The sequence below is a fragment of the Nelusetta ayraudi genome, unplaced genomic scaffold (genome assembly GCF_046127955.1).
Source record: "Nelusetta ayraudi isolate G7.1 ecotype Tasmania unplaced genomic scaffold, CSIRO-AGI_Nayr_v1 ptg000011l, whole genome shotgun sequence".
NCBI classification, from domain to species: Eukaryota; Metazoa; Chordata; class Actinopteri; order Tetraodontiformes; family Monacanthidae; genus Nelusetta; species Nelusetta ayraudi.
Genome location: NW_027466061.1, coordinates 16,277,476 through 16,304,740, shown reverse-complemented (window position 1 = coordinate 16,304,740; position 27,265 = coordinate 16,277,476). Strand labels below are relative to the sequence as shown.

At 49.4% G+C, this 27,265-nt stretch overlaps 1 protein-coding gene across 3 annotated transcripts in view; it reads left to right on the top strand.

Annotated features, from left to right (window-relative positions):
* Positions 1–259: 259 nt before the first annotated feature.
* Positions 260–27,265, top strand: part of LOC142885210 (zinc finger protein 521-like) — a 97,278-nt gene continuing 70,272 nt past the window's right edge. Inside the window, exons 1-4 of one of the 3 annotated variants that reach the window (XM_076021453.1) lie at positions 260–383; positions 1,135–1,175; positions 8,745–8,798; positions 15,980–16,180. In XM_076021453.1, the coding sequence (XP_075877568.1) occupies positions 1,136–1,175; positions 8,745–8,798; positions 15,980–16,180 (295 nt within the window). In that variant the 5' untranslated portion in view covers positions 260–383; position 1,135. Of the gene's footprint in view, positions 384–966; positions 1,176–8,744; positions 8,799–15,979; positions 16,181–27,265 lie in introns of those variants that run through there. The other 2 variants (XM_076021454.1, XM_076021455.1) reach the window with 2 other exon arrangements.

The following is a 27,265-nucleotide window of genomic DNA, read 5'->3' as shown; positions in this document are numbered from 1 at the left end:
CCGCTGCTTAACCACTTCCACCAGAAGGGGGACCAGTCCGTCTGCCGTAGACGGAGATGTGGCCCGACGGCGAGCTGAGGCGGAGAGGAGACGCCAGGGTGAGCAGAGCCGACTCCGGCTGTAGACTTCCACTCCGGATCCGGGGAACCAGCAGATCCAGCGCTCCGCATCTTGCCGCGATCCCTCGGATTTTAATCATGCCTCTCTGTCTGTGTGTGAGTGCAGGCAGGCTGACAATGATTTCCTCAGTGATTACGTACAGAGCGAGTCCCTGCGGGGTAGGGGCCCCCTCTGGAGCCATCCTGATGGCTTTGGGGGCCTTGCTTCCATTTTCCATTATTATGTGGACTACCGGAGCGACAGCGCAGTCCAAGACCTTGCAGGTTTGTGATGAGGAGGGGAGCTTCCATCTTCTCTCTGCTTCTTCATCCTCTTTTTAAGGGCAATTTAGACGTAGACTTAGATCAGATTCCGCACCTAATTCATGATTAGCTGACTGCGGTGGGAAAAGGGAAGAGTCGGAGGATAGTTTTGATGCTGTTAGGTGGATATGAAGTGAAAAAGTGTCATTTTCGGTTTTTTCCTCCTTTACGGGGTTTTGTTGCATTTTTTTTGTTTTTTCTCCCCTGCTGCACTCTCGCAGGAGGCGCTTTGCCGATGTCTTTCTCACGCGGATGCATTTGAGGCGAGAGGCGAATATTGCGCTTTTAGCCGTAAAAACGAGCACCATGCCCGCACGCGTGTGCGTCTTCCCGGAAAATGGAAGCGCATGACGGGATCTACTACATTCTCACACTTTTCCCGATAGTAGCCAGCACCGCCGGAACGAGTCGCCCGCACCGATCGGGCTAATTGGATTTTATCAGCGTCCACCTACTCATCACAAAATAAGAGCAAAAAAATAAATAAATAAATAACGCGAGGGGGGGAAAAAAAACCAGAGGGGAAGAAAAAAACAAAAAAAAAACAAACTCGCGTTGAGACGGCGCTAAGACGGGAGTTAAGTTGCATCTCTGTGTAATGGTAGACAGGCAGCCGCGACTTTGCTCCGAGACATTTCGACAGGCTCCGCCGTCTTTTACGCGAATTCACAGACAGAAACTGAGCAACTTCAGCGTGTTTTCTCCGCTGTAGGATGTCGCGCCGCAAGCAAGCTAAGCCAAGATCACTGAAAGGTAAGTGATGAGACCCCCTTTTCAATCTGGATGGCTCTGAGAATGATTTTTCCCTCTTTTATTTCCCACCATCGCACCGTATTATTATTATTATTTTTTTTAAAAGCTCATGTCAAACCCGGACGAGCTCGAAGTGAACTTGAGATGTTGACTGTCCTCTCCGTCACCTCTTGGACATTTTTCTCGCGTTTGTGCTGTTTCTTCCTGTTTGTGCTGCGCCTGAGATCGACTGTCTCGTGTTTGTTTGGCATTTTAGGAGAGGGAGGGGGGGGGGGGGAATGAAAACAACATAACAGCAGTCAGTCCGTCTGCTACATCACGTCTCGTTCGGTGAAGTGCACGAACGGGGAAAAGACTAATTTTAGTAATATTTATTTATTTATTAATTTATTTATTTTATTATTGAATTTACTCTGTGTGTGTGTGTGTGTGTGTGTGTGTGTGTGTGTGTGTGTGTGTGTGTGTGTGTGTGTGTTTTCCTGAGCGACGGTGCTGCGGCGCGACGCTCAGCGCACATCTGGCTGCGTTAAAGACGCTCCTGGTCGCAACTTGAGCCGTCTGATGGAATGGGGCGCAGAGTCACGTGACTCCAGCCCCCCCTTTCTGTCTGAGAAGTAAAGGAGGAAACATTTTATATGGTGGTGGAGGTGGTGGGCATGTATATATATATAGGTGTGTGCAACAGTGTAGAGAGTATTTTTAAGAGAATTGTGCAAATTGGAGACCAAATAGTTAAAAAGCATCTGGATTTTATTTTTCTTAATTTTAGAACCCAAGATCTGGAATGTGGGCGTTTATTATTGTGTCGTCTTTCCATAAAGGAAAAGGAAAGGAAATCACTGCGTGGCAATTAAAGTTGTTGTTTTCTTTTTGTTCCCCTTACTTGTCCTTCTTTTATTTTGTAAAATATATCTGTCTATCTAGCTAGCAAACAATCTGTACACGTACATAAATATATGTATATATATATATATATATTTACAATTGGTCTGGTAGTAACTTGATCTTGCGTTTGCGAAGAAGGGAGGCAGAGAAAAATAGAGACAGCAACATACTTCTGTGCACTTGCACATGCACACTCATAGACTTAAACCACACACACACACACACACACACACACACACACACACACACACTTCTCTCCTCTCGCATTTCAGTGGTTTTTTGTGTGTGTGTGTGTGTGTGTGTGGGGGGGGGGGTATTGCTGGCTTTTGGAGGTTGAGCTCCAGTTCATCTGGCAGGCATTGTATTTTGCTCAGCAAATAATTGTCCACAATTTCACATTCCCAGCTTGTGGTCTCTGGACCCCTTTTCCTCTCTCCCCTTTTTCCCTTCTCGGAAGTCTTCATCTCAAAGGAAGATTACATGGTCTGCGGTAGCACATTCACCCAGCCACCATTTTAAATCAATACCTGGGAGAGATTGCAGATGTGAGCGCATGAACGTCTTAAAAAAGCAAAATAAAATTTCACATTTCTTTTGCTGTATCTATAAATGCAGCTAAAGCCTCCTATTTGCATAGATTTCCTGTTTTCTCACACTGGATAAGCGTGGACTTGTTTCCTGATACGCTGATGATGATGTGACATGTCCTGATGATTAATGTCCTCAGAAGACGCATAACGTAGACATCACAGTCTCCTGCCAGCATGCCTACATTCTACAAGTGTGTGTGTGTGTGTGTGTGTGTGTGTGTGTGTGTGTGTGTGTGTGTGTGTGTGTGTGTGTGTGTGTGTGTGTGTGTGTGTGTGCGCATGCATTCAGAGCAACATCTGTCAAGATTTGTGTACATCTGTGTGTACGGTAGGGGAAGGGAGGAGAGGGAAGGAGAGAGAGAGCGAATCAGCATGCAAATGAACAGGTAGTAATGACACAGTGTTTTGTTGTTGTCACTGAAATTGAAATTGGAAAGGAGGGAAAAAAGAAAGCAAAACAACGACTGGACCTTATGTCTTCATGGCCACGGCTGGAATGGAGCAGAAATGCACACACGTCATAGATGTTTCCCTTTTTTGAATTGGTGCAAAGGAAGGCCAGGCAGATGTTATTTATTGTTCTTTGTCTTTCTCCTTCCTCAGGGACTGAGATGCACTTATACAGATGTCCACAATAACTTCTCCTTGTCATTTTTTTTCCACGCCTGCCTGACACTCTAGTCTTGACAGTGGCTTGGAAGAGACAGGGGAATGTTGTTTCCCTTTGCACACACACACACACACACACACACACACACACACACACACACACACACACATGTAGACAAGTACGTTTAAATCCTGCTCAAAATTAGAATCTGTAAATATGTGCATTTTTTTCAAGTCTCTGTATTTTCAAATGCATGCGTGCGAGCGTGTGAGCTCGCACCTCCATCTTATTGCTGATGAGGCTGCGGTTGCAGCAGAGTTCAGGTTTCGTTTTTATAGCTCGTCCTCGGCTGATTTGAGGCAGTGGTCAGTGTGGGCTTCCATGCCTTTAAAAACCTTTTTTTTGTTGCTGGTCCACGTGAAGAAAGAACACTTTGTTCTGCAGGAAAGGGAAAACAAACAGAAGTGTGCACGGCGCTGGCAGCGCTGGCATAGCATTTTCGATTGCAGTGAAGAGGAGAGTGGAAAAAAAAATAAAGATTTCGGTGACAGTTGGCACAACACACACACACACATGCACATGCGCGCGGGCGCGAGCGCACACCTGCTTCCTCGGTATTGGCTGCTTTTGGGAGTCAGAGGTTATGTTTTTGGTCCCATCGAGGAAAAGGGCAACATTACAAGTCCCGTTTCAATTAAGTCTGAGAGACAGATAGGGCTACATTATTGCTTGGGGGAATAAATGGCACAGGACGACACCATACATCATTCGCTTATATGCAAACACGTCGCCCTCAGCCGCTGACATTTACTCAATCCCGAAGCCGTCCGCGTTTCCTGTGACTGTGGGCAGGCACATTGTAATATTGTTTTGATGCGCGCAGACGCTCCAGGCCAGCACACGCGCTCCGTCAGTGGCGAGCGGCGGAGGAGGAATCTGCCACTGCCGTCGCTGCGTGCAAAGGCTGCCACGTCGCCTCGTCCTCGCCGCGCACTTCCTGGATAATGCAAGGCCGGGCTTGATATTTTCATCTGGAGCACAAATGACTCTCTCAAAGCCCCCGAAGCCCCCGGCGCGTTTCATTGGCCGAGCCCGAGTGTTCCACACCTGTCATCTGCATATATAAATAGATTTTCTGCGCCATTTACTTCAAGTGGGGCGGCTGTCGTGAAATCAGCACTGTGTCATGTACACTTTAAATATTTGATGCTTTTAGAGGAGATGAGATCTGCCACTGTGCGGCCTCAGCCTGGGGCTTTCCTTGGCTGCGCAAGGATGGAAATGTTTTGGAAGTTCAAGTGCGGCGCACCGCTCGCAGAATTGCTGCGTTTGGAAAATCTGCGAAATTCCGGTGAAAATTTAAGTTTGTTTTATTTATTTCAGGCAATTGCGACACTGACACCGATGCCACCTGTGGTACAATTTCTGTGTCTAATTTACTGTGGTAAAAAACATTGCTAATTGTTTATTCAAAAAAAGATTTTAATTGTTTTTTTGTTGTTTTTTTTGTGGTGCAATTTTTATTTCAAATTTTTTTTATGAGAACAAAGACAGACAAATAATGCCCTCTGCTCATGAAAGGCCTGCGGAACAATTAACAGCTACATTTGTGATCTTAGAAGAAGAAGAAAAAAAAAACTCACCACACCTTTTCCTTTTTTTTTTTAATGTTCAAAATTCTTTTTCTTTTGACCAAACTTCATCCTGCCCTGTTTTTCCCTGCCTCACTTGTGAAATTGTTTACAAACTCTTGCTCCTGGATCCATCCTATTCCGGTAGCAATTAATTATGTGTGGCACAGCACCCACTAACATGTTCAGAACGTGACACAAACGTGACAAACGAAAATATGGTTTGCGATACCATTAAGCAAACTTATGACGGAGCTGTGGAAAGAAAGAAAGAAAGAAAGAAAGAAAAAAGTGGAAAAAAATCCCATTAGCGCGGCTGTCATTGCTCTTGACATGCGGCTCAGCGTGTTGTGCTAAGTGTCGCGGGAGCTGGCCGATATCTCTTCTTCTCTCCGTGGCATGTGTCTCTCTCTTGTTGTCGTGGATTGGCCTGCCACATGGAGAAAGAGCGTTTTTTTTTTTGTTATTTTTGTTGCTCTTGGGTGGTTGGGTGAACGGGCGCTGAAGAGGCGACGATTGATTCCCACCAACATCGCCATTGATGCGCCGCTCGGCTCATTTGCATTCTCTCCAAACTCGCCGGAGTGGCTCAAATATTTGGTCGTCGCTAAAAAAAAAATATATATATATATATTTTTTGCTGCCGCTGGATAACGAGCCTATTGATTCCCAGCTTCTGTTTTATGCCCCCCTCCACCCCCACCCCTCCAATCGCGCAGTATGATTTGCGTACAGGTCGCGGCAATGCGCATGGATTACAAAATATTACGCAACGCGATTAATGCACTCTCCTATTGCAAACTATTTATGACACTAATCACCAGCTCAAATAATGCTCATTAAGAAACTTATTCATGTGCGCTGTGTGTCCACCACCCCTCCCTCCTCCCCCCTCCCTCCGTCCCCCAGCCCTAATTGAGGAGGGTTGACCTCTTGACCTGAGCTAAATTGAGTTGTAGTCCCTGTGGCGAGCGTCTCCTTCCCGGTCAGTCAGGGCGGATTACACAGCCATTGTGTTCGTCACTGTATCGTCCAAGCTGGCTGTAACCAAGCAGATGAGTCACGCATATCCAGGAACACACTCAGGGCTTTTTTTTTTTTTCCTCCCCAAGTCTGAGAAATGCTCAGACCGTGCACACACACACACACACACACACACACACACACAAATATGAGCCGCTGGGAAAGAGCAGAGAAACCTTTCAGTCTTTTTTTGCGAATGTGTGTTTGAACAGAAGGAAGTGGATGAAGGATCATTAAAAAATGACTGCGCTTGGCTAATTTGGGCTTGTGAAAATCACAAGCCGGGCCGTGCAGGTGTGATGCATCACAGGCCTCGCGTGCGCCGGTCATTTGCTTGGTTGGCTTTTTCTCAAAAGTTTTCTCAAATGTGTTTTATCCCCTTTCTGTTTGAAGTGTCCAGTCTGAAGCTCGTCTCCGCCAGTCTTTAATTTGTGATATTTAACGCTGCGCTACTTGTTTTTGTTTTTTTCTTTGTTTTGATTTTTTTCTCCCACCCCACCCCCACCCCTACTCCACTATTTGAAAAAAAAAAATCAAAAATCAAAGGGGCCGTTCAGAAAACGGTCCCATGTGTGCGTCTCTCTTATTGGCTCTGCCAAACCTCGCAGCGTTGATTACAGTTTGTCACCGGCTGAGTGATACACTGTACCATGTCAAACATTAATTAACTGATAGCGGTGACGAATTAACAAGCGTGTGGACAGAGTAACATTCAGTTAAAGTTGTATCCATTAGGTGATGTGATCAGCAGCTTTGGAGGGCAGTTAATTAAAAAGCGTCCGCTCCCTTTGTTTCCGCGCCGAGGCTCTCCATCAAATGCCTGAAAAAAAAAGAAAAAACATCAGCCGAGTCGCCCTCACCTGGCGCCTCACCTCTCCTCTGATCGCTCCAAGTCGCCGCCTATTAATTACCCGGCAGACGGGCGAAATGAAAAAAGATTTTTTTTCCTTCTTTTGCGCCACGACGGAAAGGTGTTTACTTCAAATGTCAAAGAAAACTTTTAATCGGCTCACCGTGGCGACGCGACAGCTGCCCGGACGGCGTAAAAATGTTTAAGTTCTGGCGTCCGTGGAAGATGGGGAATTTTCTGCCTGAACTCCCCCGTCTCACCAACAGGGACAGTAATCAAAACAAAAACTCCGGCTCCCACCAACAATCGCTGATGGAACCGTGGGGGATTTATTAAGACCCCCTATCCCTAGCCTATTTAAATGATCGGAGATGCAAGGCGCTCCGCAGCGCCGGAGAAACTCATTAAACTCTCAGGGCGTCAGTCACTGAGGCCTCCTTCAGCAGGACAAGGTTTCTGCTCGGGCGGGGGGGAAAGGAGTAGGAAGTGGAGGAGCCTCCCTGGGATCCACCGCCGTGGCGTCCAGCTATCACTTTTCATCACTTTTAATTAATTTTGCTAATTAATTGCCAGGCCCGCAAACATTTGTTTATCTTAGGTTTTTCACTCGCAAGTCAGAATTGTCACTGAGGGGAAATATTCCTAAACGCGCCTCCTACGTTTTCAATAAAACGGAGGCCTTCGAACGAGGTGTGTTTTCGTTCGCTTTTCCCCCTTTTTTTTTTTTTTTTTTGTTCCCCCTCCACTGCAATTCACTTTTTGCGTCCGGACCCGCTGCGCAAAAAAGGAGCCGCTCCATCATCCTGCCGTCGCCGCTCGACGTTGCCTCTTCATTTTTTTCGCTGAGGTTTGACACCCCGCTTGACACGGACTCACGCTCCCCCCGGGGGAAAAGGCTTCTGCCACCATAGGATCCTACCTTAATTATGCAAAGTACAGGATATTTTGCACGACTTTAAAAGTGCGCCGGCTTCTGCTTTGGCAGCCGCCGCCGTCGCGCTCCCCTGCTGGGAGGTCCTGTCAGACTCCCCTCCCCCTTTTCCTCTTTGCCCAAGAAAATGAAAGGCTAGAAAGAAAAGACATAATGGAGAATGCATTTCAACTGCAGGGGTGGAAACGCAGAGGCGTAAGAAGTCCTCAGTGAGACCCTCATTTTACATGGAACAGGTGGGAGAGTCTTTTGTTCTCCTCCCGCTGTTAAAATCCATTTCATTTCTTGTGCTTGACATGCCACAAGGAACTCTCGTCTCGCCAGTTCCACGGGAAAAAAAAGCAGAGTAAAAGGTTCTTGCCTTTTTACTAAACAGAAGTAGGGTTTTTTTTGTTTTGTGTTTGTTTAGTTTCTTCTAAATGTATTTTGTCAAAAAAGTCAGAAGAGGACTTGGTTAGCACGCAAGCTAATGAGCAGCCGCGTCGGGTCGTCGCTGTTTTGTCACCAGTACGGCACTTTTCTGTCGTTTCCTTTGAATTTTACAACACGTCCGAGGGTTAAGCGCGTGTCTGGGCATTTTAAGCTGGGATCACAGTCGGCGGTGATGAAGGTCCATATTCATGTGGCCATATACAAATCTTCTAATTTCCGCTCACCAAGGCGCTACAAGCGTCTCGGCGATTCATCAAGGTGTTCCAGACGCGGTCAGCGTTGATGTTGGCGAAGGAGGTTCCACGGGAGGCCTTCATAATTCATCGAGTCATTACCCAGTCCAATATGTTATTTACGTGGGTGGTTGTTTGCCTCGTCGCCAGACCTCATACATATGAAAGGCTTGTGCGGGTACCCAAACCGCGGCTCGGGCTGTCGAGGGCTCTTGAAATCTCCTGGAGTTTCCATACAGAAAATCTCAAAAGTAAATAATGAAAGCGAGGGAAATTTCAATGCGTCCAACTTGTTTTTTCACCGTTAACTGTTTCTTCTCCTCTCTCCCCCCCCCCCCCACCCCCCCACCCCCCCACCCCCTTTTCTCCCTTTTCTGGCAGTAGAAGACAATGTGACAGAAGACCAGCACAGTCCCGGGCAGACTGCCATTCCAAGCGGTAATGCTCCACTTCATATTTCATCATTTTCAGCTGGAGAGTGGATTGTGTGTGTGTGTGTGTGTGTGTGTGTGTGTGTGTGTGTGTGTGTGTGTGTGTGTGTGTGTGTGTGTGTGTGTGTGTGTGTGTGTGCAATCTCCTTGCGTATGGCGTGACCTGCGGAGAGAAAATGCCCAGTTTTGTTTTTCGCCGCTTGTCAACTTGCTAATTCTGCACGGCTGCACGTGTTTGTCTGAGTCCCTCTGTCTGACTTCCAGCAGTGCGCAAAAGTTCTCCCTGTGTTTCTGTGCGTCCCTACCTTTTACCCCCCGCCTCCACACCGCCCCTCCTGCAACTCCCAACCCCAGGCCCGTGACTCTTTGTCTCCCAGCCGCCTGTGTGATGTAGAATAGAGGTGCCCAGATGAATGTGTCCTGTCTCCACGTGTGCCATTCACAGTGGCCCTCCAGGAGCAGAGCGGTAATTCAGGTCAGGCTTGCAGTAAGCCCCCGATGAATGAAGCCTGCCCCTGATGCGCTGCGCTGTATATTTTCATTTCATTTGTCTCTGGAAAAGGTTAAGTCTCAGGCGTGGTTATTTTAAACCCGATATAGACGGTTTGGGCCCAGCAGGCCGGGGAGCCGGGGTGCTGCCGCGCTAGTCCAGCGTTTTCCCTGCAGCTGCCTGACTGGGTGAAGTGTGGGTGGTTGTGCTGGTGCTGGTGGCTGGGGTGTGTGTGTGTGTGTTGTGGGGGGGGGGGCGTTAAAAATTTCTGCCGTTCCCAGAGCTTTAAGATTTTGTCACAGGGGCAGATAAGAGCGACATTCATCCTGCCGCAGCGGTAATGTGCGTCGGCGGCCATCAGTGTGTGGTTCCGCCAAGAGAAGCTGCCTCCTCAGCCCCGCCAAACCCCCCCCCACCACCACCACACACACACACACACACACACACACACACACACACACACACACACACACACACACACTCCACACACTCCTTCCCCCTCCCCAGGCTCAGGGGATGGAGGGCCGGGCACAAAAGGCAGACTTGCCTCGGAGACCTCCCGTCACCCAGAGTCAGAGTGGGGCTAATGACTGCGCCTGATTAGGGCGACCGCCTCACACGCACGCACGCACGCATCCCCCCCCCTCCCACCCCACAACACCCCCCCACAACCACCTTTCTCTCTGGAGCGAGAGGAGACAGCCGCCGCATGATCGATGTCTGCCTGCGGTGAAATCAGGAGGGTGCACAAATTAATTTCTCACTTTCCTCATTTGACTTCATCTGACTGATTTGTTTTTTTCAACCCCCCCTCGTCAGGACGCGGCACTGACGAATGAACGGTCATCGGGAGAGCGAGCCGGCTACGCGGGGAGTTTTTTATTTTTTTTTTGCTCCTTCGCCCGTCAGCGCCGCCGCCGTGAATTCTTCGGCCGTTGGCAGAAACCGGCCGTGGTCCAAAACGAGCGCTTTTGTCAAAATTGAAAAGCCGCCCGCTCAAAGAAATCAGTCACCGTGATGGACGCAAGCATAAAAAAAGGCCATTCGGTGCTCCTGAGATGCCAGAGAGGGCGTCGCGATCAGCCGTACGAGTGGACCTCCTCTCGAGCTGCTCCGCAACTCTGCTCGCCCGCCGCAACGCCGCAACGCCGCAACGCCGCACAGCCGCGCAGCGCTCCTCATTCATGTTTGATACGTTGCAATGGCAAAGGAGAGACGCTAACAAAAGAGGGCCTCTGAAAGACAGACGTTATTATACGTAGCGTGAGGAACAGCGGCGGCGGCGGCGGCGCTATGAAATCTGAGATTTAATGAGGCGGCGTGCCTTTCGACACAGAAAGTGCCAAGCAGCCCTAAGATGTGCAGCTTGGCTTCACCACTGTGCTGCCTGTGTGTAATTATAACCACATGCTCCATTCTCTCTCTCTCTCTCTCTTTTCCTGCTCTCTTATACACAACCCTTTTTTCTTCCTCCTTTTATTTTTCGCTCTCGGCTATGATGTTTTTTTTCCCTTCTTCCCTCTCTCTCTCTCTCTCTCTCTCTCTCTCTCTCTCTCTCACACACACACACACAGAGGGTGTCAGGCTCAGTCAAAGTGGAGCGGACCGGGGCAAACAGAAGCGTTAGCAAGATCTAAAGGGGGTGGCGGATGGCGTGGGGGGGTTGGGGAGTTGGAATCGGGGTGGTGGTGGGGGGGGTGGGCGTCTGGGTGGCCCCCGTCGCTGTTGCGTGCGCCAGCCAGCTAGCTAGCGTAGCGGCGCCGAGCCTGTGACTCAGCTGCGGCCGCCCCGTGCATCAGCGCACTGCAGGGCTCGCCACCAGAGAGAGAGAGAGAGAGAGAGAGAGAGAGAGAGAGAGAGAGAGAGAGAGAGAGAGAGAGAGAGAGAGAGAGAGAGAGAGAGAGAGAGAGAGAGAGAGAGAGAGAGAGAGAGAGAGAGAGAGAGAGAGAGAGAGAGAGAGAGAGAGAGAGAGAGGATGGGACTCCTTCACTCCGCCACCGCAAGAAAATCATACCCTCTATTATTCATTTCCTTTGATGTTACGCTGCACTAATGGCATCGCGAAGGCGCTCCGTTCAATATTATCACTCCCTGGGAGGGAGGGGCTTGGGTGGGGGGGCGTTTTCAGATGTTGTTCCTCGTTCAGCCGCTTTGATTTCCATTCTTCTCCGTGTGTTCATACTTTTCCTTCTTTCTTTTTTTTTTTCCGCGCGCCCTTTAGCGGTGGCTGATGCCGCGTGTGTACCTGTGATTATGTGTTGCGCTGCCTTCTCGCGCTGCCGTCTGTGTTTCACGTCTTCGCACTTTGTGCTTCCCGCACCTTTCTAATTGTTTGGAACCTTTTCTCACTGTCTGCGCCGCTTTATATCTCCCATCTCCGGCACGCATCATAAAATTTTCATAAAATGCATCACATGACCCCCTCCCCCACTGTTGCTGTTTTTTTGGTAACATATACTACGAGGTAAAAAAACATTTTCTTTTTCTGTCAGCGTGGCACTTTGAGCTGATTTTCACCTTTAAAGGCAATGGCCGTCGACAAACGTGTCTTTTCAATTTATATACATCAAAATTTTAAAATGCAATTAATCCTAAATAGGAATCCGCAGGGCGGTGGGGGGTGTTGTCGTTGCAGATGAATCAAGCTGCGCCCCCTCCCCCACGCATGCCAAATTCTCGAAGATCGTTAACAATCTGGCAAGTGTCAAGTTCACAGCCTCGTCGCTGCATCGTGACATTTTTTTAATGATGGGGCATCAGTGGCTGTCTGAGCGGAGCGCCCCCAAATCCCAGCCACACAGAGGAGGATACACTGGGAGGCACATGTGGCATTAGAATGTTGCGTGACCTATATATGGAGAGGGCTCGGCAAAAAAGTTTCAGATTTTTAAATAATGAGGTGCCGGCAACCGTGTGAAGGTTATTCAATCTTAATGTCCTCCTATTTCTGACAGCCGCCCTCACTCTGATAAAGGAACATACTCACCTTTGATCAGGCCCGCCGACATGTGTCGACAGAAGCTGCTCGCTGGTTAAAATAAATTCTTAATTTGAAACTTGGGGGTGGGTGGTTGTAGGGCGGGTTGCAGGGGAGGGGGCATCATAGGATCGTGGTCTCTGGGAAATGACGGGGAAATGAGGAGATGGGCGAGCTGGTAATGATGTTTTCCACGCCGAGGTCTCTCAATGCACAAAGACAGACTGGAGCTCGACTCTAATGGAGCTCGGCATTATGTATCTACAGGCAAGTGAAAGCCGTGCCTTTGGAGGTTTTAATTTTTCTTGTGCTTTTGGGGCTGTTTTTGATTGAAATTCAGCACAAAATGCTGCCATCCATCACGTGTTGCTGTAAAGGAAGTAAAAGCCTTGGGCTTTGGCACAGTTTAGTCTCTAAACTGGGGTTGAACTTAAAGCTGCAGGGTTCGCAGTGAGAGTAAACTTTTCAGTTTTTTTTATGGTTTTGCAGCTTATGCAGCCTTCTTCTTTTGTTTCTATTCCTTTTCCTCTGTGTTTTCCTGGGCATTGATGCCTTCCCTTCCCTTCTCCCCCCATGGTCAGTGTCCCCACCTGTCTCAGTGTGTGGCCCAGACAGTGGGGGGACGAGCCCGGGCTTCACGGGGTCCCTGGTGGGGCTAATGGAGCATAGAAAAGAATATCAATTAAAAGGTCATAAATATTTAAGGGCAGAAATATTCAATAACATAAGGGTGGACGGGTTGGGGGGTCCAGGGGACTCACAAGATATAAGTTGTGGCGTGGTAAATGTCACTGGGCACCGGAAGAGATTAAGAGTGTGTACAGTATGACGGATGGTCCGGGACTCTCCGATATTACACGACTCTTAGACGTCAATCACCATCCAGATTTTCACTTTTTATTAGTTTGTCGCCGAGCAGAGAGATTGAAAATTGTGCCTCAAAAGTCTCTCAGCCGGATCTTTATGATATTCCCCACATGAATAATTTGCCAACGCCAGTTATGATCATCTTGCTTGGAGCTGACCTTATCAGAATATGGATCAGCTGTCAATGAGTCATCAAGCTCGTCTTAGCCTCCTGCGCCAACATTGTCGAGCTGATTAAGAAAATTAAGGGTGCTAAGGGGAAAAAAAGGATGATCATTAAAATCCAAATAAATAAATAAGAATTCTGATACGCCACAAATCTGCTCCCCGTATTCCTCCTCTGATTGTCAGGATTTCCAAGCATGCCGGTATTGATCTGCTGTCCAGCCTGTAGAAGCTCCTGGAAGAGGATGTCCTGATCTGATGGATTACTGTATGAGGCCCAGAGGCACAGGAACCTCAGTATTGACGTGCCGCTTCTAATCCCAGGGCTGGACGTGACCTTGTCGTGTCAAACCCCTCCCACCACCCACTGCAACCTATTGCTTACCCGATCCCCCTCGCCCCTAAACCCCCAACCGCCCAAGAGTTTACACTTGGAGAAGTGCGTCGCAGCGGTGCACCGCAGGTCATTCGGCTCGACCGGGAGTGCTGACCCGCCTCGAAATTCTCTGGAAGTCACGGCTGAAAGTTGTCGACGGGAAAGCGAGGAAACGACGGGGAGGAAGTCAAATCAGCCAGGACACAATGCTTCCATTTCCTCTGAAGTGTCCTTTATTGGAATCGTAGATCATTGGAGTTACCAAAGAAAAAAACTAAAAACAACTGCAATGACTCAAACTGCAGCTCAGGATATAATCCCAATTCTGTTCGATGTCTCCCATATATTTACTTGAATAATAAGATGGTTAAATATAGCCACTTGTTTTCTCTGAGATGAGATATTAGAAAAATTAATGATTCAAAAAGGCCAAGGCATGACATCAAAGTCCTAACCTCCTCCACGGGCACCCCTGTAAAATAAGAAACAAAGCGCTCGACATTTCACCGCATGCTGTGGACTCGGTGGTGGTGTGCGGATGAATCATAAGTCTATATTGTGTGGCTTTTGGCCTCAGTCAGAAGTGTTTCCCCCAGAGCAAGAAAGGCCTGCATCTGTGCGGATTGGGCTGGGATTTTCATTTTCTTGAAACACCTTCTGTTCTGTTCTGCATGGTCCCACCGGGGACCACAGTGCTGATATTTTTAGAGGGCATGTTCCGAGAGCCTCAGTCGCCAAGAGGGAAGGACAATGGAGGGTGTGATGTTACATCAATACTTGGCGCAAAGTGGGGGAAAGGAAAAAATCCTGGGTGGCCTTGATGAGTTCTGGAATGCCTTTCCTGGAGGAATTGCAGACACCCTACAAAGGGATTTTTGAAAATGGCTGTATATATATATATATATATATATATATATATATATTTATATATATATATATATATATATATATATATATATATATATATATATATATATATATATTTATATATATATGTGTGTGTGTGTGTGTGTGTGTGTGTGTGTGTACACACATGTATAGTATGTGTATGCAGTTGGTGTCTGGGATTTCTTTGGAGTAAATAAAATGGGAATAAAAGCAGCAACAGGCCTCGTCTTTGCAACAACAAGCGCAAACTTTCAGGGAGCGCTTGCTTAAAATGGCTGCCGATGGAAGGCGAGAGTGGTGCTGATACCAGGGCGACGCCATCTTTTGATTGGGCGTCCCGTAAATCAGTCTTATTGAGAGGTGTGCCGGTCACAGCGAGGGAGGAAAGGGGGCTGCGGGCATGAAGTATGCTTAGCTTTCTTTCCCGCCAAGCAGCGCAATCCAGCATTTGATTTGTTGGCCGAATATCGTATCGCCATGAGATCGACCCTGTGTTTTATTTTTTTATCTATTTATTTATTTATTTATTTATTTATTTATTTAAAAAAAAAAATATATATGATTCCCTGTCTGGGTTAAAGGTACTCAATGGCCCAGCCCTGGCGCTGCTGCAGCACAAAGCCAAGCGGAGACAAAACTGCAGATGGATAGAAGAATATTGATGTGCGCGACCCGCGGCTGCCTGCGAGCAAGGCTGAATAATTTAGGGAAGTGTGTCGTGACGACAGCCCTTAACGCACACCAATCTCAGCCTCGTGTGCCCTGCGATGAAATGTGCCATACATCCTCGGCCGTGGCCTAGATGTCTGGGTAATATGGCAAGCCCCCGTCTCCTTGGATAGACTTCTGACTGATGCAATTCTGCCCTCACTGGTAGAATTTCTTCCTTTTTTTTTCTCTTTTTTTCCTTTGGTCGAGCCAAAACTGCAATCCAGGATTTATTAACAACTGATATTCCCATCAGTCTAGTTTCATATACTGGAGTTTTGCTTGGGTGAAGCAGGGCAAACACAAGGTAAAACCATTTCTAATAACCGCTGTGTGTGTGTGTGTGTGTGTGGGTGTGGGTGTATCTGTGTCTGGGTGAATCTGTGTGTGTGTGTGTGTGTGTGTGTGTGTGTGTGTGTGTGTGTGTGTGTGTGTGTGTGTGTGTGTGTGTGTGTCTGTGAGAGAGCACTGTGCCACCTCTGTGTGCCTGTATATCTCTGGCCCTCACCTGCCCAACACCCCTGTTGTGGCATGAGAGGTTGAGTTACAGAGGCCCAAATTGAACCTGCATTTTTATTACAGCTTTTATTATTGTTTTTATTAAATCCAGACTCGAGAAATCCATTTTATTGTCAACCTGAGGAAACTGTGGCACCTCAGCGTGCAGGTCAGCCCCCTCTGACTGTGTGGCGCTGTCATTTCCTGTGGCTTTGGCAGATCCAGAGTGCGCCCTCGAGAGGCCGGCGGAGGATGGTGAGACCGGGCGTCTGAGGAAGAGGCTGATCTCCCCCGAGGAAGGAGACGAAGGAGAGGAGGAGGACGAGGAGCCGGCGCTGCACAGCTGCGACAGCTGCCGGCAGGTGTTCGAGTCGCTGAGCGATCTCACCGAACACAAGATTAATCAATGCCAGCTGACAGGTAAACAACGCTCAGCCCACCGAGCCTCCCCGACACTCTGCCACTCAGCTCCTCCCTGACTCCCCGCTCTCGCTGCGCGCCTTCGCCCCGAGAACACGCCGCGCTAGGTGCGTTAGCGCCACTCCAGACTAGCAACTCTGGGAGACCCGGCAGCAGACAGAGCACTCGCACATCACATTGCTTGCATTCGCTCTTCATGTGGCCCTTCATTTGCCCTTACGACGGTTCACTCCAGGCACTAGCGCATAAGCTTTTATAGCACGTAGCCCTTTGCGCATTCGATCCACACTGCGCTAATTTTGGCATTCCACTAGAGTCCTCGGCGCTGCTACAGGGTCCAAACACGGAGCAGGAGCCACATCCTTGCTCCAGGAGGGTCCCTCAGCCGGTCCCACTGCTAGCTACCTGCCGCAGGAGCAACATAGCGGGGAGGGACTGTGTCATTGACCTGTTGATGGATGAATAGCGCTATAAATACTCTGACAAGGTGGCAGACAGGACTAATGATGTGAACTGAAGGATTCCATGTGCCGTCCTCCTTTTCCTAAAGGGGCCGTAGTGAAGACCACCATGCATGCGACACACATTTCCCAATGTTTAGGGCAGAGTTTTGGCCTCCCCAACAGCCCACGACAACACAACAGCAACGCGCTGCAGTATCCTGGTTGTGTTTATGTTGCAGCGAGGAAGCCAAATTCACAGCGAGGTTGGGAGAAAGCTAGCACATTTCTCCCCCCAAAATTTGTTTACATCCGAGCAATGTTTGATTTCAGATTTTTTTTGCAACCCCCAATCGCCAAACCACAAGTTATGGGGGCAGATTTCCCCAGAGTTTTACAAAGATTTTCCATTATGCCGCCGCAAGCCAGACTCGCAACACAAATCCTGCATTTGTTAGCATGCACGCGTATACGTGCGCTCCCCTATGCTGCGATTGGTGCTCATTTAAAGGGGAATGCAGTCGTGTTCAATGCTGTACTCACTTTGCACGTGCAGTTGTGTGTATGTGTTTTTTTTCCTTTCTCTAACTCTTGTGCAGCTCCGGTGTGCTCGTGTGTGCAAATTCAAAGTGACGTTCAGTCAACGGAAGGTGTGAAAATCAATGTGCTGTTCTCTTTCACATTTATGGCGTCCAACAACAGCAGCCTTGGTTTAAGGGTAACTAAGTGCAGAATATGCTGCCACCTTTCCCTTCTCACCGTAACACCCAATTTCATCAAACAGGTGGACAGAATATGAATTCTGTTTTGTGATTGCTCCGTGAATAAAATACACAGACGGGGTGTAATAAAAATATCTCCTATAATAAAATAAATGGTCATGTTTTCTGGTATAATGATATCTGGAAATAGTCAATTATGCGATTCAGGGACAGACCTTTTCATGTTCAGAGCCTTTGTAATGTGGTCATGACTGAGTCAGGCACAGTTTTTCTCTATAATTAAAGCCGGCTTTTATAAATGTCAATCTTACGGACAAATAACTCTTAATTGCTCAATGATGGGAAAAAAAAACGCAGTTTGGATAAGAGCCCCTGTGGAAACTAAACAAAAGAATCTAATTGCCATTAGGGTATTGTGATTGTGCAGAAACACTCTATTAGTATTCAAACACAGTGGGAGAAAAGAAACTTCTAGATGGCATACTAAGTACTTTGAATTTGCCTGTGTGTGTGTGTGTGTGTGTGTGTGTGTGTGTGTGTGTGTGTGTGTGTGTGTGTGTGTGTGTGTGTGTGTGTGTGTGTGTGTGTGCGTGTGCACACGCTGCTGTGTGTTTGTGTATTTGCTGGGAATATGGGAGATTTCCTGTGTGGCATTATGTAGACATCCATGACCAATTAATCTGCCTTACATCAAGTCTCTGCTCACAGATGGATCCTTTATTAGAGCCCTTTTCTAATCAAGCGGCAGCACCTGCTAAACTCCCCGCTTTTTACAATGTGAAACGTTTTATTTTGGTAAACAAATTGCGGTGCTGTACTGGACTGGAAATGATCCATAAACAGAATGTTGTTGTCAGAATGAACCCCCCCTGCTCCCGCACCACCACCACCTTCACCTTTTTCTTTTCTTTAAACCACCCTGCAGCTATTACACGAGCTAATACAATTCACCAGAACCAGACCTGCTGGTGAAAACATGCACACTAGCCCTCCGTGCTCATTCTGGACCTCGCTCAGGCTTTATGTCTGCGCTCTGCAGTAAAACACAGCAGGAGTGAGACAAAACAGACTTAATAAAGTCTAAACTGATACTAGCTGCATGTGGACCACGCCCGACGGCCTGGGAGGAAAGAGAAAGATGTTACATGTCACCCCGATCAATGGCGGCCATTGTCTCCCCCCTGTCTGGCAGAGGTATAACACCTTTCCATGCACTTAAGCTGTGACCACTGCAGTGCGCTAAGGGAGCGCATGGGTATGGATCGCCCCGTGTCCCTGATGCGATCGGAGCTATTGATTGCACTAATGCCGGACTGCAGAGGAAGGCGAGAGTCTGAGAGGGGGGGAAAAAAAGAAAAGGAAAGAGAAAGGGGGGAGGAGGAGGAGGGAGCCGGAGCGGAGATGGGGAGAGGGAAGGAGAGAGTGCTGAAGGAATGCGTCCCCGGGGAGCCTGTCTTGGGCTGGGGCAGGGCTTCAGGAATGCTCCCCTGGAGATCCCAGTGAAGGCTGGGGCAGGGCTGGAAGAATGCTCCTCCCGAGAGTTGAGAGAGCGAGAGGAGGCTGGCTGGGGCAGGGCTGGAGGAATGTTCCCCCAGAGCACCCCTTTAACTCTGGAGCAGCAGCGGAGGGGCTCCGCGGGGGGAGAGTGCCCCCCCCCCCCTCACCCCTCCGGCTCCAGGATGGCTGCGGATCAGGTTTCCGTGCGGGGATCAGCATCCTGCCGACAGGGCTTTGGGCGGCCCTGGGGAGCAGGCAGAGGAGAGGAGAGGAGAGGATGGGGGGGGGCAAGGCGCTGCTGTTCCTTTCCAAAAAACACTTCACCACTGCTTTGTCTCACCGCCGCGTCACCGCCGCTGACGACGAGGAAACGGCGTCTCCTCCGTAGTTTGACTTTTGTTCTCAGTTGGCACGAGACGAGGTGAGATATGAGATCGCGGGCGAGGAAGCGAGGAAGCCAGTGGGGGCGGCCGAGCGCAAGAACGCTGCTCGGCCCTCCTCAGTTCATTTCGCCCGTTGTTTACAAGCTAGCCCACTCTGTCAACAAAAATAACACTTCCAGCCCGGGGTTTAATTCAGAGGATTGCTGCCTTCCGCCGCTGGCCCAGCCACTCGCCGCCTCCGACTGTATTTGAATAACCTCGTGCACTGCACGCACAGGCTGCGAGCCTGGTGGCCGCCGTTCTTTCATTACGGGTCGGGGCTCCCTTGAGCAACACCTTTTTCTTGTGTCCTTCACTGGAGGAGGGGGGAGGCGGGGGCACAGCCGCTCCCCTCAGAGGGATCCGTGCCCTGCTATTTTAACCCTCTGCGAGGTGACCTTTTTAATAAGTGTCTTTCTCTGTTTTCCTGCCGGCCACTGCGAGAGCAAACAGAGCATGTCTTCTGCTTCCCTCAGATAAAGGAATCAATCAGAGGAGGCTGCGACGGAGAAAGAGAGGGAGATAACTGGGCCATATATGGATTTATATTATGTAGATGCCCCCCCCCCCCGTACCCCCCGTACCCCCCCACCCCTTGCTTCTTCCTTCCCCGTAGACGCTGCAAAATGCACTCAGCTTCAATAAAATACATTTTAGATTTATGAGAAAAATACAAATGAAATATTAATACTGTGGAAAAAACAATAAGATATCCCAACAATGCAGTGGGTGGCAATATGATAGGAATAGTTTAGAGAAATCTGCTCATATGAGACCTGCAGCAGGGAGCCCCGGCACGCAAATCTCCAAACGCACCGATACTGTGTGCGTTTCCATTTTCCACCCGCGACTACAACCTTTTTTGTTCAAATTCATTCACATCCAGCCGCTGGGTCAGCGGCATGGAAACATTCAGTAATACCCTCGACTGTGAACAGGCTCCTGGCAGTCCCCTGTTTTCTACTAACTGTTTCCAACAGGCCCTTATTGGTTGTGCTGGCTTTCTGTTTTTTCTTCCTCCTCTTCTTCTACTTCTTCTTCTACTTCTTTTCAACTAACTTTGTATATTGATCCAACAGCTGCTTTGCGGCTGCCAAGAAGAATGTGCCAGGCTGCAAAGACTTTATTTGCTTCAAAAGGGCTCACATAAGAGGAACGCGACATGAGCAAGACCTGATTAGCCGAAACTGAGCCACTGCCGTTCGTCAGAAAGTCTGCTGTGTTTTTTTTTTTTTTTTTTTTGCCGGGGCGTCTTGCGACATCCCGGTACAAAGAGCAGCACACTGATTACAAGGCTTTGAAAAGCGGAGAGGCGGTCAGGGGAGAATAGCTACTTCTGGCACGACGCTGCCGCTGAACAGAGACCTCATGCTAGAGTGAGCCCTCAGAATTGGGCTCCAGCCCTTTTCCTGCGCGTGTTGGGGGGGCTGCATCCTACACGAGCGTCTGCGGGACAAAGACGCATAGGTAGGGAGGATGGGGGGGCAGAGGATGGAATGGTGGGGAACGGCAGAGAAAGGGAGTATTAAAGTATGTGTTTGACTCCACGGCGCCGCATCCCGACGCGTTTTTCCTCCCCGCGCAACAGTGCCAGCGCCGCTAACAGGAGTGTCATTAGGAATTCAAAGCGTGTGCCCTCCTGAGGACGCCCTCTCCCCCTCCTCCCCTGTGCTTCACACAGCACACATTATGCGCTGTATAAAGTATTTATTGGTCTTTGTCAGACTAGGCCTGCATTTTCTGCATTTAAAAACAATCAAAAATAGGAATCGGGATGCCGGCAGTTTTCCCCCTCTCGCCTCGTGTTTGCATGTTGAGGGCAGAATTGACAGCAGAGCCGAGCTGCAGATCTCAACCCCCCCCCCCCCCCCGCTCCCCCCCCCCCCACCTAGCGCGCTTTTTTTCCCAATGTATTTGTGTTTACTCAATCAGTCATCCGCTTAGGCATGCAAAAGCATGCGAGCGTGTGCGTATGTGCGCGCACGCGCACACGCTCAGAGGCACGTGCACACTTATTCCGACTCGTATTAATGCACGTAGGTTCACACACGCTCCCTGGAAACACCTGCGTGCTTGCACTTTGCATTTTAGACGACACATAATTCATCGCCCCAGAGGCCACGTGCACGCCGAGGCTTCCTCCATTTGGCCTCTTTCTTAAGTAGGTAGGCAAAATAGGAGGGATGATGTGTGCCGGAGTGAAGCTCAGGCCGTGCGGTTCTATGTGAAATCCAGTCTAAGAGAGGAGTAACCGAGCCTGACCTGACAGCCAGGCGGGGTTTTTTTTTTCCTTTCCTGCACAAACCCAAACTAAGACTGACACAGTTTTATGATGAACTACCGAGTTTGTGTCACGCGGTCGCCGTTGCTGTGGCTGCAATCAATTTGCCGTCGCTCTGCGTGTGTGATGTTCAGGTGTTGTCGTAAATGACAAATCCCAAGCAATGAGCAGCAAATAGGACAGGAATTTTATGCTGCATTGCTAGCAAAAGCTGGCTGAAGCTCATCCCACATTCATTCCGGACCGTTTGTCCAAATCTGATCTGACGTCCTTTGGACAAACCAAACCAAAATGAGCATGTGGGACCAGCGAAAGCGAATACCTCGATTCAAAACGACATGTCATTAGCGTCGCCGTAGCGTCCGGCCTCGGTGTTGTGACCGAGACCCAGCCGCGTCTGCGTCGGCTTCTCCTCGCTGCCTTCGTCTCTCGGCGGCCACGGCTCTGCCTGCTCTTTGTTCGCTCTCTTTGCCTCTCAGCCTGCGAGTCTTTTGCAGCGGCATAAGCAGAAGAATGGCACATTAAATCTTAATAGGACTGCGTCTGGCCGTGTTGAATTGCAGAGCGTGTTAAGCCGGCGCTTTCCTCCCCCTTGGCACACGCTCGTGGAAGTGGAAAACAATTGAATAAAAGAAACCGCTCCCTCCCTCAGTAACACGAGTGACTTCAGCTGCCCTGCTGAAGCTGTGAGACTGAACTGATTCCGGCTTAAACATGGCAGAAGCCTTTATTGAGGAACAGTAACACGAACGACATTAAGGGCCTTTTCAGAATGCACAGACCTGCCGCTGAAGACGGTTTTTGCCCTGCTGCACCCGTGCACATTCCCTTCTCAGTGACGGTTTAAAAAGTAACACCTCCAGCACCCTCTGAATGCTCTTTGAATCCCCGGTTGGCTAAACTGAAGGCTAGCTAGCTCTCGGACATGAGAAGAAAGGAATTACAGCGTGAAAATGCACAGAATGAGGGAAAGGCATGAAAAGACAAAGAGGTGGAGGAGCACAGTCAAGGTAGGGCAGTCCGTCTCACCGGCGGCAGCGGCGGCGCAGTGAGTCCAGGCCTGCTTTGTAAGGCAGTCAGAGGTGGTAATTAGCCAGTGATGAGTTGACTGGTTGTGTGTCCAGTGCACGGCACTGCTGGGTGGGGCTGTGGGAGGTAGATAAGGCCAGCAGTGGGCTTATCTCTGGGAAGGACAGGCACCAGGCCTGCAAGGCAAATCCACCCACAGACCCACCGCATTTTATTAACAACATCATTAATGCCAGACAGGCTATGTGCTGTGGCTCAGTAGAGAGAGGCAGGAAAGAGTAAAATAAAAAATAAATAAAGTCTCAATTCCTGCATGGCCGGCCAGTCTAAAGTACATAGGCATCGGTTGACGTGTTTTGAAAGCAAGGAGGTTGTGGAGATGTTTACCAGGTATGCAGCCAACGGAAGGGCACGGAGAGTGAGCTTGGATCTTACCTCTGGGTTTTGCTCGCCCTCCTCTGGGTCCCCGGAATTCAAATGATTTTCTTTTTTTTTCTTTTTTTCCCTCTCCCTCTCTTTCAAACGTGGGACTGCTCACCAGAATAATGATGAAGCCGATACAGAGACACGTAACTAGGCACAAGAAGAGGCAAAAAAAAAAAAAAAAGACGTATTAAAAAAAAGTTTATAGACATTCAGGGCTCAGTTTTCTTTGTGGATGTGGGGCTTCAGGTTTTGATCGTCTGTGACGATAATTGGAATTAAAATTGGAATTGGAAATGTCTCCGTGTCTTTTTGTTTGTTGTTCTGCTGTTTTGTTTTGTTTTTGACAGAAGTCACTGCAACAGGGTTCAGGTTAGTTATTGTTAAGCACCCTCTTGATTGTATAAATTGCCATACGAAATGCATAAGTTGAACAGTCACTCTTGCCATTAGCTCTCTGCACTAGCGTATCAGATGCCAAAGAGCCTTTTACCGTTGTGTTTTCTTCTCTGATAATTTACGGCAGGAGTTTGGCACGGTGTGGCGTGGCGGCGAGACAAAGAAAACCCGGCCGCTCAACGCGCACCTCGTTCGTGGGCGGCTAAAAAATAAAACGTCCACGGAGTCGGGTTTTTTTTTTTTCTTTCTTTTTTGAGCCACGTCAATTCCGCACAATGAAAAGGTCATTGGATTTTTGCTTATGTGCGCGTGTGGAAATGTGCTGCACATTGATCCCCACAGGGCTTTTTCCTTAGATGGCTTGTGCCAAACTCGCCGGTAATGGGAGGAAAGGAAGGAGGGAAGATGTGGAGGGCGGTGGAAAGAGTGACCAGTTCGACAGGTTTATGTCTCCCGGCAGGCTTTGCTCCGTGGAGTGAGCCCACAGGAAGGAGCGGAGCCAGCTGTGACGGCATCCTGTGGCTTGGGGAACTGTGGGGCTGCACTATCACCGGCTCAACGTTTCCCTCTCCCCTCACCCTCCTTGGCGTTGTTTTTGTTGGCCAGGGCGCTGGGGGGGGGGAGCCAGTGTTAGGCTTGGGAGCCGCTGTGCGCCGCGCCACGAGGGGAGTGCAGCCACCCACGAGGACACCGAATTCTCAAATATCACACCAAGGAAAGGCCTCTGTACCTTTCGCTTCTAATTGCCCTTTTTGGGGCGGAAAGGTGGTGTTCATAAACTCCACTTTTATGGGCAGGATGGGTGTTGTTCCAGGCTCGCCAGGCCACCAGCTGGACGGCGCTCCAGCAGGGGGAACGGTGCGCGTTTGACAGCAAAGCCATTCTGTCACTTAATATAGTGAGGTCCTTGTAATGCTAAGAGCAGTGTACTGCGAAGGGTGGGGGGGTGTGAGGAGGGTGAGGAGGGGGACGTTGGCAACATGGCCGAGATTGTAAAGGTCATCTAATCTATTCCACCTCCAGCCTGCCTCGGCTGATCGATCATCCTGGAGGAGCCAGTCGATCTGATCAGAGAGCCTCTCCTCAGAGACGACCTCCCAGCGAGCGAGCGGCTGGGATTGTGCTGCGGCGCGGGGCCAGCTTTGGTGCAAGTCGGCGTCATAAAGCCACCATGTTGAAAAGTTCCTGAGTTGAGCGCCGAGCCGCCCGCTGCGGTGGCCAACCTTGCCGGACGGCTCGCCGGCGGCCCCGCTCCCCCCGCCCCCGTCGTTGTCGAGGGTTATTCTGCGTGCGAGACACGTATTAGCAAATCAGATCAACAAAAAAAAATTCCCACAAGGAGCGCTGTCAGTCAAGAGAGAGGCTGGGCAACGGCGGTAAACAGTGATAATCTATGTATCAGGACATTATGTGCCTTCAGCCGCTCCGTGATGCATCGCTCCCATCATGAACTTGGTTTGTGGAACACACCCCACAAACAAAGTCAACAGACAGAACCGTCGTGTGATTGGATTTTAATCCAATTGCATTATTATTCAGCCCTCCCATTGGCCATTCATTACTCTCACATGGAGCCTGTGTGGGTTGTTATCGCCCAATCAGGCTCAAGACTGTATTCTGGAGAGCATGCTTTCGTTTGCATCCTTTAAACCCTGTGAGCCTTCCCTCTCTCCGGACCCGCCAACAGAATGCCTAATTCCAAAGTAAACTGATTGCTCTCTCCAACAAGATTACACTATGGTGATGTTAGCCAAATGAGGCCGCGGTTCGGATGCAGTCGGGGCGGGCAAGGATGCTTACCTCAAGATGACTGATCAGCATGTTAAGAGAAACGAGGTTGGGTAAAAAAAACAAAACAAGTAAGGATAGAGATCGAAAGTGTGTGAGGGAGGTGCGTGCGTGGGGGTGAGCAGAAATGTAATTTGCTTCTCACCTCAGGCGACTAGGCTCTGAGGCCTGTAAATATGCAAACAAGCTGAGCCTGGCCATCAATATGAAGACCCTAGATGATTACTAATCTCCACCACAGAAGTAGATTGAGCTCCGTTCAGCAGCACCGTGGCAGCGTGTGGCGAGAGAGAGAGAGAGAGAGAGAGAGAGAGAGAGAGAGAAGGGCTTGGTTTAGAAGCTACGTCTGAGCATTGCCCCACTGCTCACTGCGAGGAACTTGGAGATATAGACACGTGTGACCTTCAGCTGAAGATGATACACTGTTAATTATTTATGACGCGCAAGGAACTAGCCGTCCCTTGGATGAACAGGTCTCTGTGAAAAAGTTTTGTGTGTGCAAAATACAGCCAAGTGATTCCCCCTGTGATGTCACAAAGGGTGCTCTCAAAATGCCGCAGAATCACAGCAACTTCTCAGCAACTGTGAACCTCGGCCTTCAATGTTCCTTCGGCCCTCGTGCAAAGTTTCTCGCCTGACACCAGCTTTCAGACACAAGGCCCTTTAGTTTTACCAGCCCATTGTTATTCCCCGTCTGTAATCTAAGATACAAAAAAAAAACCCAAAAAACAAACCTATGGGACGTGGTCCACGCCAGAGTCATTAGGTGTGCGCGCGGCTTACCCAGACAGCCGGCTAAACCAGATGCCTCGGGATGGCCAGAGGTCATCTCCTCTGTAAGAACACGCTGTGATGTGCTCCTTTCTCTCTCCACCTCTTCTTTACCACCTCGTCCCGACCCGCTACATCACTCCTCCGCTTGCCTCCTTTCCTCTTCCCCCTTGATTGTTCCTCGCAACATCTCAAAACGTAGGGGTGGGCGTCGGGGCTCGGGCAGTCGAAGAACCTGTCAGCCAGAGGGAAGGAGGAAAGAGAAGCAAGGGAGTCGTCTGTGGCCCTAGGTTGAACGCCGGAGGGCGCGCTACGTGGGGAGGATAGTTAGTGCGGCAGGACTGCAGGTGAATCCTCTCAATTTGAGAAACTTAATGCATTTGAATTCTCACCTCTGGGTGGGGTGGAGGGGTTGGATGTGAGGAGTTAGCGTCGCAGGAGAAGCCTCGATATGAAATGCGGCAAAAGTTGCCTCGTGTGTGTGTGTGTTTTTTTTTTCCCACCCTTCCTACCGAACACAGTGGGAGGGCCGTGTAGGAGGGATATATATTCTAAGGATGTCTTCCCAGCCCTAAATATAATTGACTATTTCTCGTATTTTGGAGTGTGTTTTTAGCTTTGAGCTTTACCCTCTGCAGCGAGAGCACAAGGCTGGAGGATGTTTACCTGGCATGGTGCCTGTTGTAGCTGCCCTCCTGTTGCGGAGAAGCAGGTCAGGCCCCAGCTTTATGTTTGTTTGTTTGCGAGCATGTGAGCCGTTTTTTGTTGGCGCGTCAGAGTTTATAAGGGTCTGTTTACGTGCACGCACGCGCCTGAGCGTGCGCGGAGGAGGGAGCAATCATTAGGATGGGAAGTGGGGGTGGGGGGGGTGGATAGCGCTGTCGCTTCACCCGGCCAGGGAAAAAAAAACAGAAGGAAGTGTCCCCAATGCTTTTATTATTATTATTTTTTTTGCTAGGATGGGATGAGTGGGGGTGTGACAGATAGCCGGTCCCTCGATCCGACTGAAGCATCCATCTGGTCGGCCATCAATCTCTCCTCTCCGTCGCCGTTCATTTACTCGCCCAGCCGCCCGTCCGTCCGTCCCGCCCACCCTCGCCCCTGGCCAGAGGGCCGTGTCTCCTCGTGGCCGTGATGATCTGGAGCAATTTCCTCTGCAATTTATTTTCCCAGCCAACCACCTAAACTGGTCAAGCAGCATCCGGCTTCTCAAGGTGGAGCCACTCGTTCCGGCGAGCCCCTTAGCACCAATCACAGCCGGCCATTAGTCTTCTTCTCAAATCCTGCTTCTTTTGTGTTACTGAAGTTCCAAC